This window comes from Ranitomeya variabilis, chromosome 1 (assembly GCF_051348905.1).
Source record: "Ranitomeya variabilis isolate aRanVar5 chromosome 1, aRanVar5.hap1, whole genome shotgun sequence".
Lineage (NCBI taxonomy): Eukaryota > Metazoa > Chordata > Amphibia > Anura > Dendrobatidae > Ranitomeya > Ranitomeya variabilis.
Genome location: NC_135232.1, coordinates 219,097,167 through 219,117,075, shown reverse-complemented (window position 1 = coordinate 219,117,075; position 19,909 = coordinate 219,097,167). Strand labels below are relative to the sequence as shown.

General features: G+C 48.9%; 1 protein-coding gene across 1 annotated transcript in view; it reads right to left on the bottom strand.

Moving 5' to 3' along the window:
* Positions 1 to 19,909, bottom strand: part of LOC143809724 (aldehyde dehydrogenase, mitochondrial-like) — a 111,325-nt gene that overhangs the window by 73,537 nt on the left and 17,879 nt on the right. Inside the window, exon 3 of the mRNA XM_077292762.1 lies at positions 711 to 851. Coding sequence (XP_077148877.1) covers positions 711 to 851 — 141 coding nt within the window. The remainder of the gene's footprint in view (positions 1 to 710; positions 852 to 19,909) is intronic.

The following is a 19,909-nucleotide window of genomic DNA, read 5'->3' as shown; positions in this document are numbered from 1 at the left end:
CTCCCGGTACCTACCTACACGCAACCTTCGATCCTCTCATGATCTCCTTCTCTAGTCCTCTCTCATCTCTTCCTCCCACAACCTTATACAATACTTTTCCCGTGCTTCCCCTATACTCTGGAACTCTCTACCCCAACATATCAGACTCTCGCCTACCACGGAAACCTTCAAAAAGGAACCTGAAGACCCACCTCTTCCGTCAAGCCTATAACCTGCAGCGATCCTCTGTCTGCTGAACCGCCGCATGACCAGCTCTACTCTCTCCTAGTATATCCTCACCCACCCCCTGTAGACTTTGAGCCCTCGCGGGCAGGGTCCTCTCTCCTCGTGTACTTGTGTGTGCCTTGTTTTATTCATGTTTATTGAACTTTTCTATATTTGCCCTCTTCACATGTAAAGCGCCATGGAATAAATGGCACTATAAAAATGTATAATAATAAGTAGCGTTATTCCTCATGTACACACACACTGCTATCCATTTTGAAAAGGCATCCGAAAGCACTGCTTGAATAAACAAGCACACTAGGCCAAGGTGGAGGAGGTACCAGTCGGTGAAAAGCTTGTTTGGCTGTCAGTTATCTTATGCTTCTGGCCAGCTTAGGTATCATATCTCAAACTAAGCTGGGATTAAGTTGCTAAAATGTATAACCAACAGATCTCACTTGAATGGGACTCCGCTCCAATCTAATCCTTTATCATTAGATACTTACAGCAAGTACAGCTCTGTCCCTCTCAATGAGATCAGCCAGTCTGTTTAGCAGGACTCCCCTTTGGGAGGCATCCATTCTCCTCCATGGTGACCCCAGTTTAAATGCCTCTCGTGCAGCTTTCACCGCCTTGTCAACATCTGCCTAGATGGACAATAATAACACAACCATTCAGAAGTAATGCATTTGAAAATAGCATTTACGGCACCATTTACTTTACATAAAACTGGAATAATAAGATTTAACACATTTGCCAAGATGTATTGATATATTTTAGAATTGTCTTTGTTGCCATTTTAGATCGTTTCATAAATCTCCCTCAATGAATTTCGGTTTCCAAGTAAATACCTGTTAATATTTTGAGCTGTTATCTACCAGTACAGTTACAGCAGGAGTAGTTAGTAGATGCAGAATAATGCTGACGGGCTAGATAAAAGAACAAACCACACAATGACCCATTATGGACAAGCTGAGCTTCGTGCCTGCAGCTTCATTTTACAATTATTAGAACTTTATCTAAAGCCAATCTGCAATTTCAATACCTCTTTACAATCACTGCGAGGGGACATTAGCAGAAAGTGTAAAGGTACCGTCACACTAAACGATATCGCTAGCGATCCGTGACGTTGCAGCGTCCTGGCTAGCGATATCGTTTAGTTTGACACGCAGCAGCGATCAGGATCCTGCTGTGATGTCGCTGGTCGCTAAATAAAAGGTACCGTCACACTAAGCAACGTCGCCAGCGATCTGTGACGTTGCAGCGTCCTAGGGAGCGATATAGCTGTATTTGACACGCAGCAGCGATCAGAATCCCGCTGTGAAATTGCTGGTCGCTGCTAGAAGGTCTGCACATTATTTGGTCGCTAGGTCGCCGTGTATCGCCGTGTTTGACAGCAAAAGCAACGATACCAGCGATATTTTACACTGGTAACCAGGGTAAACATCGGGTTACTAAGCGCAGGGCCGCGCTTAGTAACCCGATGTTTACCCTGGTTACCAGCGTAAAATGTAAAAAAAAACAAACACTACATACTCACATGCTTCCCCCGGCGTCCGCTTCCCACACTGACTGAGCGCCGCAAATTGAAAGTGAAAGCACAGCACAGCGGTGACGTCACCGCTGTGCCCTGCTACTGCCGGCGCTCAGTCATTACAGGAAGCGGACGCTGGGGGACGCATGTAAGTATGTACTTACATTTTACGCTGGTAACCAGGGTAAACATCGGGTTACTAAGCGCGGCCCTGCGCTTAGCAACCCGATGTTTACCCTGGTTACCCGGGGACCTCGGCATCGTTGGTCGCTGGAGAGCGGTCTGAGTGACAGCTCTCCAGCGACCACACAGCGACGCTGCAGCGATCGGCATCGCTGTCGCTATCGCTGCAGCGTCGCTTAGTGTGACGGTACCTAAAGTCCAGAACTTTATTTGGTCGTCCGATCGCCGTGTATCGTTGTGTTTGACACCAAAAGCAACGATACCAGCGATGTTTTACACTGGTAACCAGGGTAAACATCGGGTTACCAAGCGCAGGGCCGCGCTTAGTAACCCGATGTTTACCCTGGTTACCAGTGTAAAAGTAAAAAAAACAAACAGTACATACTTACCCAGCGTCATACCTCCCCCAGCGTCATACCTCCCCCAGCGTCTGCTTCCTGACACTGACTGAGCGCCGGCCCTAAAGTGAAAGTGAAAGCCGCTGTGCTGTTAGGGCCGGAGCTCAGTCAGTGTCAGGAAGCAGAAGCTGGGGGACGCTGGGTGAGTATGTACTGTTTGTTTTTTTTACTTTTACGCTGGTAACCAGGGTAAACATCGGGTTACTAAGCGCGGCCCTGCGCTTAGCAACCCGATGTTTACCCTGGTTACCCGGGGACCTCGGCATCGTTGGTCGCTGGAGAGCAGTCTGTGTGACAGCTCTCCAGCGATCAAACAGCGACGCTGCAGCGATCGGCATCGTTGTCGCTATCGCTGCAGCGTCGCTTAATGTGACGGTACCTTTAGAATAAACCTGTCAGCAGGAGTAATTCTAATGCACCAACTGCTCTATATAATCTCACGCACGCACGGTGAAAGTATTGAACAAGTCACTAATTTTCTAAGTACAGTTTTTTGCGGATTATAAAATGCACAGGATTATAAAGACTTTTAAAATTTTGGGGAGGAGGATATCAAATTTTTGTTTTTCCTACAATGTTGGCGTGTCGTATGATCCACTTTTACGGTAGCTTACCCGGGGTAAGTGACTGCAGTGAACGGGGTCCCAGGAGGCAGAGTTGTTGCTGCTGGTGGGGGGACTGGGGCGATGCTGCAGGCCCCAGGCTTGGAGGAGGGCGTGTTCAGCAGCAAGAGGCTGTGGCAGGACCTGGGCTTCCAGAAAATGTCGGCATCCCAGCACTGCGGTAGATTTGGTGAAAACGGCCAATGGAGGCGGCGCATGCGCAGATTGAGATCTTGGCTTGCTGACATTTTCTGAAAGCCCAGGGCTCACTGTAGCCTCCTCCCAGCACAGGGTCCACAGCATCAACCCACTTCTGCCAGCGCTGCTAGCTTCCTGATGCAGCGACTCTGCCTCCGAGGACCCCACACCACTGCAGCCGCCCTCACAGTAAGCTACATTCGGATTATAAGAAACACCCCACTCCCCAATTTTCCTCCTAAATTTGGGGAAAAAAGTGAGTCTTATAATCCGACAAACATGGTACGGGTAAGTTCACATTGGGCGTTTTTGCTGTGTTTTTTTTCTGCAGCAAAACATGATTTCTTGGCAGGAAAGAAGAGACGGCAAAAACACATATTTGAAAAGCCGGCAATTCATGTGCTGTGTACAGTAAAATCACACCTGACAGGTTGGAATAGAATAGATATATACACATAGAATACACAGATATATAGATGCCAGTGATACACACACATATATATATGTGTATATATATTATATATATATATATATATATATATATATATATATATATATATATATATATATATATATATATATATATATATATATATATATATATATATATATATATATATATATATATATATATATATTACATAGATAGAAGAAAAGCCGGTAATTCATCTGCCGTGTTCTTTAAAATCACTGCAGGAGCCGATAGGATAGAATACATATAGATTACAAACAGTAAATACAAATAGAATAGATAATTATATAGATGTCAGTGACAAATACAATTAGTACAGTGTGTATGCAGTTAACTGGACATTATTTAATTAATAAAAGATTATCTTTCTAAAAAAAATAGAGTGGGCTCCCGCGTAATTTTTTTTAACTAGCAGAAGGAAAGCCGACGGCTGGGGGCAGATGTTTATAGCCTGGGAAGGAGGTAATACCCATGGCGCTTCCAAGGCTATTAATATCAGATCATAACTGTATACTTAGCCTTTAAAGGCTATTAAAATGGGGGACCCCCCCAAAAAAATACGTTGAGTCACCCTATAATTAATAACTAGCAAAGGCTATCCAGACAGCTGCGGGCTGATATTAATATCCTAGGAAGGGGCCATGGATACTGCCCCCCCTAAGCTAAAAACATCAGCTCTCAGCGCCCCAGAGCGCATCTCTAAGATGCGCCAATTCTGGCACTTAACCTCGTTCTTCCCACTTGATCTGGGACAAGTGGGGTGATAGTTTTGGGGGGGGGGGGGAGGGGGTTGATGTTACCTTTGTATTGTCCGGCGACATCAAGCCCCGAGGTTAGTAATAGAGAGGCGTCAATAAGATGCCCCCATTACTAACCCCATAGTCACATTGTATAAAAACAAACACACCAAGAATACTGTCCTTTAATTGAAAGAATGACACAGACTCCTTTAATAATCTTAATTAAACCAGTTTTACAGCCTCGCCCAATTCCACCAAAGCTCTCGTTCTTCTGTAATAAACCAAAAATAAAAAAATGATATTCTCCCCAGTCGTTCTGTCCCACGCCGTAATCCATGTCTGGAGGAGAAATCGTTTAACCTGGACTGTGCCAAGATGCGACAGTTCAGGCTGAGAACCACTGGTGAATGAGCTGCTGCGAGCGCAGCATCAGTGACTAGTGGTGACGTCACTAAGGCTGCGTTCCTAGCCGGGCTGAACTGCGATGACCTCGGTGAGATCCCCGTCAGAAAGTCGCATGGTGCAGAGGCGAGTTCACCACAGTGAAATTCTCCCGGTTAACTCGTCTCTGCCCTATGCAACTTTCTCACGTTGCTAACAGAGATCTCACCGAGCTCACCGCAGTTCAGCCAGACTGGGAATGCAGCCTCACTGACCGGCGATAACTTCTACGATGTCACCGCCGGTCACTGACGCCGCACGCACAGCTCTTAATTCACCAGTGGTTCTCAGCCTGGACGGTGGCATTTTCTCCCCCAGACATAGATTACGGCGTGGGAGGAGAGGTGAGGGATATTGCTGTTTTTTATTTCTGGCTTATTACAGGAGAAGGAGAGCGTTAGGCGTTACAGTTATACTCGCCTAACGCCAATTAAGTTGTCTGTATTAATGAGAATTGACTCAGGGAAAAAGTATGACGCCAATCATTTTACCACAATGTACTGGGAAAAGGGAAAAAAATCCAAGTATGGTGAAAAAAATAGGGATTTTTGTGTACTCACCGTAAAATCCTTTTCTCCGAGCCACTCATTGGGGGAACACAAGACCGTGGTGTATGCTGCTGCCACTAGGTGGCTGACACTAAGTAAATACAAAAAGGGTTAGCTCCTCCTCTGCAGTATACACCGCCCGCTGGCTCCAGATAATACCAGTTCGGTAGCAAAGCAGTAGGAGATTATTAACAAAATTTAACCGTAGGAACAACATGTCAGAGACTAAAACACTCATCATAGGCAACAAGCCAAAACAGGGGTGGGTGCTGTGTCCCCCAATGAGTGGCTCGGAGAAAAGGATTTTACGGTGAGTACACAAAAATCCCTATTTCTCCATCGCCACATTGGAGGATACAGGACCGTGGGACATCCAAAAGCAGTCACTGGGCAGGAAATAACTCAACAGTGTAAACTTATGGCACCTGCTGTCTACAGGTGTGCTACCGCTGCCTGCAGAATACGCCTACCCAGGCTTGCATCTGAAGATGCCTGAGTATGGACATTGTAATGCTTTGAGAAGGTGTGCAGGCTAGACCAGGTCGCAGCTTTGCAAACTTGCTCTGCAGACGCTTGATTCCGAATGGCCCAAGAAGCACCCACCGACCGAGTGGAGTGTGATCTGAGGCCCGCAGGGATAGGCTTGCCTCTGACGTGGTAAGCCTCTTGTATAGTGGACCGAATCCATCTGGCGATTGTCGACTTAGAAGCGGCCAGTCCCTTCCGGTGTCCCGCCAGGAGCACGAACAGAGCTTCCGTCTGTCGAAAAGGTGCCGTCCTACACACGTACTTCCTGAGAGCTCTCACAAGATCCAGGGAGTGAGGAGACTTCTCCACATGGTGCATTGGAGCAGGACAAAATCACGGAAGTATGATATCCTCGTTGAGGTGGAAGGAAGACACCACCTTTGGGAGGAAGGTAGGGGACGGTCTGAGGACCACCTTGTCCCAGTGGAATGTAAGGAACTGCGTCCGACAGGAAAGGGCAGCCAACTCCGAGACTCGTCTGATCCAGGTAATAGCAAAGAGAAAAGCCATCTTCCATGAAAGGAGAGGTAGAGAGATGTCCTGCAATGGCTTGAAGGGGGATTCCTGCAGGACACCTGGGACCAGATTAAGGTCCCAAGCCTCTAGAGGTGCTTTGCAGGGGGGCACCACGTGAGAGACTCCCTGAAAGAACGTTCTGACCTGGGGTTTGGAAGCAATTTTTCGTTCAAAAAGGACTGACAAGGCAGAGACCTGCCCTTTAAGGGAACTCAGCGAAAGCCCCAAGTCCAGACCGGATTAGAAGAAATCCAGGATGGTAGGGATGTTGAAAACCAAGAGAGGGCGACCTCTGCTTCTGCACCATTCAAAGAAGATCTTCCAGACCTGATGATAGATGCGCGATGACACCGGCTTTCGGGTAATGATCAAAGTGGAAACTACCTCACGGGAAAAACCTGCTCGAGTCAGAACCGAGGATTCAACGGCCAAGCCATCAAACGCAGGGCCCCTGAGTTCTGGTGGTAGATCGGACCCTGAGAAAGTAGATCTGGATGATCTGGTAGGCGCCAAGGAACATCTGCGATGAGTTGGACCAGCTCTGCATACCACGCCCGGCGAGGCCAATCAAGGGCGATGAGAATCACGAGACACCCTCCGCCCTGATCTTCCTGATGACTCTGGGAAGCAGGGGCAAGGAGGAAACAGGTAAGGAAGGCGAAACTGACTCCAAGGAAGGACCAGCGATTCCGCCCCGATCGCTCTCGGGTCCCGAGACCGTGCTACAAACTGAGGTACCTTGGCACTGAACCAGGAAGCCATCAAGTCTACGTCTGGAGTACCCCAACGAAGGCAGATTTGTTGGACTATGTCCTGATGGAGAGACCACTCTCCTGAGGCAAGACCTTGCCGGCTGAGGAAATCCTTGGCCCAATTCTCCACTCCTGGAATGTGAACGGCCGATATGACCGAGTAGTTGTTTTCGGCCCAGCGAAGGATGTGCTCTACCTCACGCATTGCAGCTCTGCTGTGGGTGCCCCCCTAATGATTTATATAAGCCACAGCCGTGGCATTGTCCGACCGGATACGGATGGGGCGGCCTGCTAGATGATGGAACCGCTTTTGGGACAGCCAAATCGCACGTATCTCCAGGATTTTGATTGGAAGGCGAGACTCATGAGGAGTCCAGGTTCCCTGTGCAGTGTGATGGCGAAAGACCGCTCCCCAGCTGAGGAGGCTGGCATCGGTAGTAACTACCAGCCAATGGACTGGGAGGAAGGACCTTCCTTGGAGAAGAGGGGTACGGAGCATCCACCATTGGAGTGTCTGCTTGACCCGAGGAGAGAGAGGACACAGTCGGTCGAGAGAAAATGGACTCCAGTCCCTTGCGTCCAGCAGAGCGTGGTGGAGGGGACAGAGGTGTAGTTGAGCAAATGGAATCGCCTCCATTGCGGCCACCATCTTCCCGAGAATCCTAATGCCGAAACGGATGGAACAAGGGGACGGCTGGAGAATCTTCCAGACCCCCTGTTGAAGAGCCAGGACCTTGTCCCGAGGAAGAAGCACCAACCCTAGGGAGGTGTCCAGGGTCATACCCAGGAAGTAGATCCGTTGAGCCGGAACAGGAGATTACTTTTTTAAATTGATCAATCAGCCCAGCTGAGAAAGAGTATCTAAGGAAATGTGGACACACTCCTCGCAGGCTTGGAAAGATGGGCCTTTGACCAGTAAGTCGTCTAGGTAGGGAAGCACGACTAGACCCCGAGAATGCAGAATGGCCGTGACCGCCGCAATGACCTTTGTGAAAACTCTGGGGGCGGTGGAAAGGCCAAAAGGCAAGGCTGTGAACTGAAAATGTTCCTCTCTGACGGTGAAGCGAAGAAACCTTTGGTGAGGTGGGAAGACTGGGATGTGGAGGTACAATGGATGTCAATGGATGCTAAGAATTCCCCTTGTTCCATCGAGGCAATGACGGAACAGAGGGATTCCATCCTGAAATGACGGACTTTGACAAATCTGTTCAAGAGCTTTAGGTTCAGGATGGGCCTGACTGTTCCATCCTGTTTGGGGACCATAAACAGATTTGCATAAAAACCGCAGAACCTTTCGTCCTCTGGGACAGGGACAGTAATTCTGTCTTGGTGGAGCGACTCGATGGCCTGGGAAAAAGCCCAAGCACACTTTCCCGCTTCGGGAGGACGGGAAGCAAAAAACCGGGATGGGGGGGGAGGAAAAATCGATTTTGTAACCGGAGGACACCAGATCCCTGACTCACTTGTCGTGAACGACTGCGAGCCAGGCATGAGGAAACAAGAGAAGATGCCCGCCTACTTTGCTGGTGTCGTCCAGACGAGGTTGCGAGTCATTTAGAAGATGGTTGGGGTCTGGATCCCCTGGACCTAGACTGCGTGGTGCGCCCCCTCCAGGAATGGTTGGGCCTGTACGAGGCCTGAGGACTTTTGTCTCTGCCGGCGCGGCGCCCCGAACCAGGGGAACTGGCCGAGGAATGCCATGCGTAATTTCCACGAAAGGGCAGAAAATGAGCCTGCGGCTGTCGTCGGAACGGTTGTCTGAATCTCTGCTGGGGAGGGGAAGTACTTTTTCCCCCTGTAGCGTCTGAAATCAGCCTGACCAGCTTTTCACCAAATAGTCGGTCACTGAGATATGGCAGGGTTGTGAGGGACTTTTTAGATGCGGAGTCCGCTCGCCAGTTCAAGCATAGCGCTCTCCTAATCGCCACAGCGTTTGAAGCCGTAAGTACAGAGCAGTTCGTCCAGGGAAGGGTTTACTAAGTAATCGCCAGCCAAGGAAATTTGATTTGCTAGCTCCGCTATGTCAGAAGGAAGATCACAGTTCTGTAAGGCCTTATGCAGAGAGTCAGCAAAACAAGTCACGGCTTTGGCTACCCAGGTAGCAGCGAAGGAGGGAAACAGTGCCGAGCCTGAAGCCTCAAAGGCTGAATGGGCGAGACTGTCCACTTGGCGATCTGTGGGTTCTTTGATAGAAGATCCATCCGGCACGGATAGGAGAGTTTTAGAGGACAAACGTGAAACAGGAGGATCCAAAGGCAGAGATTCTGACCATTGTTGGGAGAAAAAGGATATTTGGACTCCAGAGATCTCTGGCCTGCAAAACGTTTGTCCGGACGCTCCCTATGTCGCTGGACTATGTCCTGGAACTCCGGGTGATTGGCAAATACCTTATGAGTACGTTTGGTCCTTTTGAAGGACACCGAATTATCCGTACTGGAGGTCGCCGGTTCCTCATCAACCTGAAGGGACTGGTTGATGGCCTCAATGAGACTATATTATATAGTGCTCTGATAACCTGGCGACTCCAGATCAAGAGGCCCATCAGACTCAGGTTCAGAGTCCTGGTCGGAAGAGGTGCCTGGGGAGCGAAAGCGGGAAGCGGAGCTAATGGACGCCGAGGCACCAGAGAGCCTGGGGGACGAGCTACGGACGTGCTTCCTAGATGGCTGCTTGTGCTTAGAATGAGAGCAGCCCCTGCAGGCCGAAGATTCCCCTGCTGTAGGGGAAGGTTCCTGAGCAGGCGGATTAGTAGTCCTGCTCCTGGATGGATCCCGGAGGGACTCTATAGCTTTAGTCAAAGAAGCCATAGATTGCGAAAGTGACAAAGCCCACTCGGGGACTGGTCACCGCAGGCTCGTTTGCGGTGGGGGGCTTCTAAGCGCATTTAGGATCACAAGCATTACAGAGCTGAGCAGTATGCCCGCTTGGTAGCGCAGCCCGACAGGAGGTGCAAGAAGTGAAGAACACCGTATGTGTTTTTGCAGATTTTTTGGAGGATTTAGGCAGAGACATATTGTACTGTTAACCTCCGTGCAGGGCTGATGTGGGACACTTGTGCAGCTAATAGAGCGGAGCACTGTGTGCAGGAGTACGAGTGCCTGTGTCAGTGTGCAGCGCACTTACCCAGGTCCTGTGTCCTGTTGCAGCGCTGTGACCGGGAGGAGAAGGTGCAGCTGGCGTCCTGAAGCTCCTCGTATCCAAGATGGCCGCCAAGAGTATGTGGAGCGCTTCTCGCAGCGTGCGAGAAGCGCTAAACCGGTGGGCGGGCCCTCGCGCGTGATTAACACTGTGGGCGTAGACGCGGCCTAGCTGGGGCCGAAGCTGGGGACTAAATTAGCGGTGCCCGGCCGCAAGATGCGGCCGAGCCCGCGGTGCACTCGGGAGCCCCCCCCACCCCTGCAAGACTCACTGCTGATGTCTTCTTCAGGCGAGGTATGAGGGGAGGTGCAGTCAACCTCGATCCGCCGCCCTCTTGATGAGGAGGTGAAGAGGGACTGGGGAACTCCATGCAGCACCGCTGTTCTTCAGTGGTGGTGCAGAGGGAAGGCAGCCGGACTGTGCATATGAAAGGTGGCCTCTGTGTATCCTAAGGGTTTGCTCCCCTAGAATTTCACAGGGCTAGTTATCGACCGTACATCCCACGTCGCAGGAGAGGGTACGGGAAGTAAACCCGCCATACTCACCTGTTGATGTTTTGGGGGAGATCGGCCCCCTTAAAAGGGTCCGTCGCCCCATCATACTCTTGCGCAAAGTTAAAAATAAAATTAAAAATAAAAATAAATATAAGAACGTCTGGAGAAAAACAGACGCAGTGTGCCTCCTACGGACACTAAGCAAGAACTGGTATTATCCGGAGCCAGCGGGCGGTGTATTCTGCAGAGGAGGAGCTAACCCTTTTTGTATTTACTTAGTGGCAGCCTCTGAGTGGCAGCAGCATACACCACGGTCCTGTGTCCCCCAATGTGGCGATGGAGAAAAACCCTGCAATCCTGACATCGTTTATTGGGAATTGATTTTACGGTGTACATTTTATGGTAAAAATGAACTCGAAATATCGATTCTACTCATCTGTATGATTATAGCAATGCCAAACAGGTTTTTTTTTTTGCTTTTTCTTTTTTTTGGGAGGGGGGGGGGGGGGGGGGGGTTGGGGAGGGTTGTACGGCCAATTTCCAAGACATTCATTTTTCAAACACTGGAGCTATGACTTATGTTTTGGGGGCGTGAATACATTTCTGTTTATACCATTTTGACTACTTGTTACAGCATTTTTTGTGATATTGCAGTGACCAGAAAAACGTAATTGTCGTTATTTAATTTTTTCCCCATTTACAGTGAGATAGTGTATTTTTAATGGGGGAAAAGGGTGGTGATTTTAACTTTTTTTTTTTCTTCACTCTACTTGATAGTTCCCCTACGGGACTTGAACCTGCAATCATCTGATCACTTTTAATATATACAGCAATATGCCACAGTATTGTTGCATACAGTAAAAATCATGGTCTCTGTTGAAGTAAGGCCACAGGTTGAGTTTTAAGGGAGCTTTGTAATGACAAGCACAAAGGTTTTTCAACAGACCCCCGACTATCGTAGCAACCCATCGGCGCTCTGCGATCACTGTCCATAGACCACTGTCAAGAGTTTGACAACAGCATTTAAACAGGTCAACAATTGCAGACAGCACTTTGCGTCACCTGCAATTGTTGGTGGCAAGTCCCAGCAGTAACACAGCAACTACCTGCCAGGTATGGGGCAAGATCTCCCCTGTGAGCCCACTCTCAACTAGTGCCGTACATGTACGCGGAGGTCGGTAAGCTGTTAAACATTAGGACCAACCATTTTAGTACTTTTTCAAGTTCAGGTTTTTTGATACAGCTTTTGAAGTCAATACAAGAAACAGATAGGCTATGTGAACACATAGGAAAAGAGGTGCAGAATTTTCTGCACAAAATCCACATCTACTGGCAGAATCCGCAGCCGCGGTTTTTATGTGGATTTTGGGCGTTTTTTATGCGGAATTGATGCAGATTTTTGATGCAGATTTTCTGCGGTTTTTGCCACTGCGGATTTTTATCATGGAGGGGTGCAGAAATGCTGCAGATCCGCACAAAAGAATGCACTTCTTTGAAATCCGCAGAAATTCCGCACTGATTTTTCCGCACCATCTGCACAGCTTTTTTTTTTATCCCATTGATTTACATTGTACTGTACATCACAGTGCGGATCTGCAGCGTTTCTGCGCGGAAAAATCCGCTGTGGATCTGCAGCAAATCCGCATCGTGTGCACATAGCCATAAAGAGAGGACATGTGTGAAGGAAAGTCTGAGCCTTTTGAACCCACTTTTGTTTTTTTGGTTTAAAAAATAATTCCAAAAACCTGATCTTGTGAAATAAAGCTAAGTTCGGGTGGACTACACTCCTTGGAACGTAAATACATTTAACCAAAAATCCACTCGGTTAACTGACACCCTGCAATAAGTTTTTCCATAAATTTAGATCTAATCAAAATACTATTTAACTGAAATTTGGTTTGCTGTGAATAAATAGATAATAAAGGATATAATTTTTTTCTTACATTGTGTTCAGCAGGCACTGGCTAAAAGTTATAATCAAAGTGAAAACTCAGAATCAAAAAGGAACACTAAATATTCCATTAGTTATAAAGTACAGTAAGATCGAGAGTGGCCAATTCCTGATGTGATGACCCTATATAGAGGCATGTACACAAGCAATAAAGACACTGTCACACCATTCTTAGGGAAAAAGTCCAAATCAAAAAGGGGTAGTGCAAAGAAAGCTGCCAGACTTGGGTCACATGGAAATGGAACATTTCCAAAAACGGATTTCAAAGTTGTGGAATCAAGAATAAGATTGTGCAACTTGAGCTAACAAAGAACCAAGGATTTCTACCCAGTTAGCCCACAAAAAAACTAAACCCTCTATGTTAAACAATCTGCCCTCAAACTGGACCATCAGCCTTTATTATTTACAGGATCACATATCCTTTAAAATAAAAAGCTTCAACAGTTCAGTTTTGGAAGGAAGTTGGCAGGATAATAGTTTTATATCATGTAGTAAGAGAATTGGGTTCACTACTTGGACATCTTCTCGATATACCCCTTTGCTCCCACAAAATAATAGAGCTTATAATTTCCTCCCAAGCAGGCGGTGTCGGCACTCGCTGTCCTGACACGAAACATCAAATCAGCACTGCGTCACGGTCCCCGCCTCCTGTGAAACTGAGCAGGAAGAAGTCTGAGATCCTCTTCATGTTTTATTTGTTAGAAGGCGGCGATAGTGTCGTCGTCAGCGCTGTTTGGACGCTGGGCATCACATGTCACAACACTGCACGAGAGCCTCGGGACCGGCACGGGTTCCGAGTACAGACATATTTATTTTATGGGGGGCCTAACATTTTGATCAAAAGGATATTTCCTTTAATAGTTTTATTACAATGCTAGCACAATTTACAAATTACAAATACCACTTTAAAAGGGGCGGTTGTCCACAACTACGAAAACCCCTATTTGATCAAAATGTTTGGTCCCCATAAAGTAATAAAGTTTACACTCACCTCTCGTGCCAGCACCGCTTCTGTGCTGCCATCACTTTCCGCGAGATAATCCCGACACAATCTCGCGCGCGAGAGACAGAGTCTCCCGACACAATCTCGCGCGCGAGAGACAGAGTCTCCCGACACAATCTCGCGCGCGAGAGACAGAGTCTCCCGACACAATCTCGCGCGCGAGAGACAGAGTCTCCCGACACAATCTCGCGCGCGAGAGACAGAGTCTCCCGACACAATCTCGCGCGCGAGAGACAGAGTCTCCCGACACAATCTCGCGCGCGAGAGACAGAGTCTCCCGACACAATCTCGCGCGCGAGAGACAGAGTCTCCCGACACAATCTCGCGCGCGAGAGACAGAGTCTCCCGACACAATCTCGCGCGCGAGAGACAGAGTCTCCCGACACAATCTCGCGCGCGAGAGACAGAGTCTCCCGACACAATCTCGCGCGAAAATCTTGGGCAAGAAAGTGTCTCATGACAAAATCTCACGAGAGAGTTGTGGAGAAACGGGGTCAGTGGGATCTCTCGTCCACTGGCCTGTCTGTCTTTAGCAAGACTGCATGGACCACGGCTCATATCACTGAACGCCCAATCTATCTCCCAGTGGGCAATACACTACACAGACAACACAGTGTGGCAATACTTTATTGAACCACAACACACCATAGCAAACAGAACAATCTCAGCAATAACACCAAGATGGTGTCACATTACAGAGCCTCACCCTTCCGCTGACTCGCCAAGATAATGGAAGATGTTACATCAGAGCTCCCAGGGGCACTACTCCATCTGTGGTATGCACGCAGAGAGGAGGTAATAACAAGCGTAGGGAGATATCCGAGAGCAATCCTGTGTTCTGGCAGCCAGGCCCGATGTACCCTCAGCTGAGATCCTGAAGAGAGTCCGGTTGTTCGCTCTGTGTTACTTCAGCCCTATTGATGTGATCTCTCAGTCTTTTTATACCCAAGGCATGTAAGCTAGTTTTAGAATTACCCAGTGTCCTTCAGTCCGACATCAAGATAAGGTAAACATTGGTGATGTGATCATGTAGCACTACTTGACCATTCAATCTATTTGCAGTCTTTCTTTCTCTGCTTTAGAAGTCACCAAGCTGGTGCCAGAGTTCAATGCACAATTAGTATATCAGCACACATCAATAAACAAAGATAAACACACTAGGCACTATTACAGACTTACACAGTATGTTAAATGGTATATCAGTTTGCAAGACTATCTTCTTGAACCACCAGACAAACACTTAAATCCACAAGCCAATATACAGATGAAAAGTCAGTTCTTATTGGTTTGCAAAAACATAGCTGTCTGGATAATTAAAATATACTCTGGTTTCTTCACAAGAGCGTCTGGCGACAAAATCATGAACGCGAGCGTCGCGCGCAAGAGAGAGAGCGAGGCGCGCGCGCGAGCGAGAGAGAGAGGCGCGCGAGAGAGAGAGAGGCGCGCGCGAGAGAGAGAGAGAGGCGCGCGCGCGAGAGAGAGAGAGGCGCGCGCGCGAGAGAGAGAGAGGCGCGCGCGCGAGAGAGAGAGAGGCGCGCGCGCGAGAGAGAGAGAGGCGCGCGCGCGAGAGAGAGCGAGGCGCGCGCGAGAGAGAGCGAGGCGCGCGCGCGAGAGAGCGAGGCGCGCGCGAGAGAGAGAGCGAGGCGCGCGCGAGAGAGAGAGCGAGGCGCGCGCGAGAGAGAGAGCGAGGCGCGCGCGAGAGAGAGAGCGAGGCGCGCGCGAGAGAGAGAGCGAGGCGCGCGCGAGAGAGAGAGCGAGGCGCGCGCGAGAGAGAGAGCGAGGCGCGCGCGAGAGAGAGAGCGAGGCGCGCGCGAGAGAGAGAGCGAGGCGCGCGCGAGAGAGAGAGCGAGGCGCGCGCGAGAGAGAGAGCGAGGCGCGCGCGAGAGAGAGAGCGAGGCGCGCGCGAGAGAGAGAGCGAGGCGCGCGCGAGAGAGAGAGCGAGGCGCGCGAGAGAGAGAGCGAGGCGCGCGCGAGAGAGAGCGAGGCGCGCGCGGGAGAGAGAGCGAGGCGCGCGCGAGAGAGAGAGCGAGGCGCGCGCGAGAGAGAGCGCGGCGCGCGAGAGAGAGAGCGAGGCGCGCGAGAGAGAGAGCGCGAGGCGCGCGAGAGAGAGCGAGGCGCGCGAGAGAGAGAGCGAGGCGCGCGAGAGAGAGAGCGAGGCGCGCGAGAGAGAGAGCGAGGCGCGCGAGAGAGAGAGCGAGGCGCGCGCGAGAGAGAGCGAGGCGCGCGCGAGAGAGCGAGGCGCGCGCGAGAGAGAGCGAGGCGCGCGAGAGAGAGAGCGAGGCGCGCGCGAGAGAGAGAGCGAGGCGCGCGCGAGAGAGAGAGCGAGGCGCGCGCGAGAGAGAGAGCGAGGCGCGTGCGAGAGAGAGAGCGAGGCGCGCGCGAGAGAGAGAGCGAGGCGCGCGCGAGAGAGAGAGCGAGGCGCGCGAGAGAGAGCGAGGCGCGCGAGAGAGAGCGAGGCGCGCGAGAGAGAGAGCGAGGCGCGCGAGAGAGAGAGCGAGGCGCGCGAGAGAGAGAGCGAGGCGCGCGAGAGAGAGAGAGCGAGGCGCGCGCGAGAGAGAGAGCGAGGCGCGCGCGAGAGAGAGAGCGAGGCGCGCGCGAGAGAGAGAGCGAGGCGCGCGCGAGAGAGAGAGCGAGGCGCGCGCGAGAGAGAGAGCGAGGCGCGCGAGAGAGAGCGAGGCGCGCGCGAGAGAGAGAGCGAGGCGCGCGCGAGAGAGAGAGCGAGGCGCGCGCGAGAGAGAGAGCGAGGCGCGCGCGAGAGAGAGAGCGAGGCGCGCGCGAGAGAGAGAGCGAGGCGCGCGCGAGAGAGAGAGCGAGGCGCGCGCGAGAGAGAGAGCGAGGCGCGCGCGCGAGAGAGAGCGGCGCGAGAGAGAGAGCGGCGCGAGAGAGAGCGGCGCGAGAGAGAGAGCGGCGAGAGAGAGAGCGGCGAGAGAGAGAGAGCGGCGAGAGAGAGAGAGCGGCGAGAGAGAGAGAGCGGCGAGAGAGAGAGAGCGGCGAGAGAGAGAGAGCGGCGAGAGAGAGAGCGGCGAGAGAGAGAGCGGCGCGAGAGAGAGTTTCTCACATCACACTCTCAAGTGTGACCCCGACCTAATTGAGAGGCTTTAATTCTCCAGAGATCGCAGTCCCACCAGCCACTGCTGTACAATACTCTCTGCGTATATATCTAATGCCTTGGATATAGCCAAGGACATGCTGGATGACAGAAGTTAAACAAATGAAGCATAAAATAAATACAGCTCAAAGGTCTGATGATTATCACGCCAAGCAGGGCTATTGAGTCGGTGCATAGATACGGTTTCCAGAAAACATTGATTAAAAAGTTGTATGTGGTCCAGTACTTGTGTAAAAGAAGCAGAAAAAATACTCACAAGTTATAATAATCTAAAGCCTCCATATCACCTCTGAGACAGATATCGTAGTGTGATAACCCAAAATACATACAGTACATGGAATATACAAAGCCTAAGATTATGTTCAATGTTATGTTGCTAAAGATCAGCCAATTATTCTGCAGATGGCCATGGGTTATTAGAAAAATTTAAATATTGTTTGGGAAAGTTATCAAGCATTCTTCTCAGTTGATTGCATGGCATACCTAATCTACGACTTATAAAAGTTTCTGTACTTTCGCTTTACCAAAGATACAAATTATAGAGGTCCTTTTCATGTTTTTCCACAAAGTGTTTTACGGACACCAACACAATTGGGTGCATTTTGTCTACATGGCCTTTGGAGGGGACATTGCCACATGTGGGGGACATTATAAAGGGGGAAAAATAATATACATACATACATACACACAGTGTATATATATATATATATCTCTCTATCTATCTCAATCATGCAAATACACATATAAAATGTACAACCTGGGGCACTTCCCTTTACGCCCTCAGAATGGCAATTAAACTGCCTATACATTTACACAGGGGCCCTCCACCTATTTAAATCATACTAGGCATGCAGAGTTTATTTTACTATTTAATAAAAAAAATAAAAAAAAAAATAAAAAAAAAAATCAACCTTTAACCCCTTTACCCCCAAGGGTGGTTTGCACGTTAATGACCGGACAAAGTTTTACAATTCTGACCACTGTCCCTTTATGAGGTTATAACTTTGGAACGCTTCAACGGATCCCGGTGATTCTGACATTGTTTTCTCGTGACATATTGTACTTCATGATACTAGTAAAATTTCTTTGATATTACCTGCGTTTATTTTTGAAAAAAATGGAAATTTGGAGAAAATTTGGAAAATTTCGCAATTTTCTAACTTTGAATTTTTATTCTGTTAAACCAGAGAGTTATGTGACACAAAATAGTTAATAAATAACATTTCCCACATGTTTACTTTACATCAGCACAATTTTGGAACCAATTTTTTTTTTTGTTAGAGAGTTATAAGGGTTAAAAGTTAACCAGTGATTTCTCATATTTACAACAAAATTTACAAAACCATTTTTTTAGGGACCACCTCACATTTGAAGTCACTTTGAGGGGTCTATATAGTAGAACAAACCCAAAAGTGACACCATTCTAAAAACTGCACCCCTGAAGGTACTCAAACCCACATTCAAGAAGTTTATTAACCCTTCAGGTGTTTCACAGGAGCAGAAGCACCGTGGAAGGAAAAAATGAACATTTTACTTTTTAGTCACAAAAATGACATTTCAGCAACAATTTTTTTATTTTCCCAGGGGTAAAATGAGAAAATGGACCTCAAAAGTTGTTGTCCAATTTGTCCTGAGTCCACTGATACCCCGAATGTGGGGGGAACCACTATTTGGGCGCACGGCAGGGCTCGGAAGGAAAGGAGCGCCATTTCACTTTTTCAAGCTAAATTTGGCTGGAATTGAGATCGGACGCCATGTCGCGTTTGGTGAGCCCCTGATGTGCCTGAACAGTGGAAACCCCCCACAAGTGACCCCATTTTGGAAACTAGACCCCCTAAGGAACTTATCTAGATGTGTGATGAGCACTTTTATCCCCCAAGTGCTTCACAGAAGTTTATAACGCCCGGGCGTGAAAAAAAAAATCCTATTTTTTCCACAAACATGATCGTTTAGTCCCCAATTTTTTATTTTCACAAGGGTAACAGGAGAAATTGGACCACAAAAGCTGTAGTCCAATTTGTCCTGATTACGCCAATACCCCATATATGGGGGGGACCACTGTTTGGGCACACGGCAGGGCTCAGAAGGGAAGGAGCGCCATTTGACTTTTCCAAGCTAAAATTAGCTGGAATTGAGATTGGATGCCATGTCGCGTTTGGTGAGCCCTTGATGTGCCTAAACAGTGGAAACCCCCCACAAGTGACCCCATTTTGGAAACTAGACCCCCTAAGGAACTTATCTAGATGTGTGATGAGCACTTTTATCCCCCAAGTGCTTCACAGAAGTTTATAATGCCCGGGCGTGAAAAAAAAAAATCCTATTTTTTCCACAAACATGATCGTTTAGTCCCCAATTTTTTATTTTCACAAGGGTAACAGGAGAAATTGGACCACAAAAGTTGTAGTCCAATTTGTCCTGATTACGCCGATACCCCATATATGGGGGGGGGACCACTGTTTGGGCACACGGCAGGGCTCAGAAGGGAAGGAGCGCCATTTGACTTTTCCAAGCTAAAATTAGCTGGAATTAAGATTGGATGCCATGTCGCGTTTGGTGAGCCCCTGATGTGCCTAAACAGTGGAAACCCACCACAAGTGACCCCATTTTGGAAACTAGACCCCCTAAGGAACTTATCTAGATGTGTGATGAGCACTTTTATCCCCCAAGTGCTTCACAGAAGTTTATAATGCCCGGGCGTGAAAAAAAAAAATCCTATTTTTTCCACAAACATGATCGTTTAGTCCCCAATTTTTTATTTTCACAAGGGTAACAGGAGAAATTGGACCACAAAAGTTGTAGTCCAATTTGTCCTGATTACGACGATACCCCATATATGGGGGGGGGACCACTGTTTGGGCACACGGCAGGGCTCAGAAGGGAAGGAGCGCCATTTGACTTTTCCAAGCTAAAATTAGCTGGAATTGAGATTGGATGCCATGTCGCGTTTGGTGAGCCCTTGATGTGCCCAAACAGTGGAAACCCCCCACAAGTGACCCCATTTTGGAAACTAGACCCCCTAAGGAACTTATCTAGATGTGTGATGAGCACTTTTATCCCCCAAGTGTTTCACAGAAGTTTATAACGCCCGGGCGTGAAAA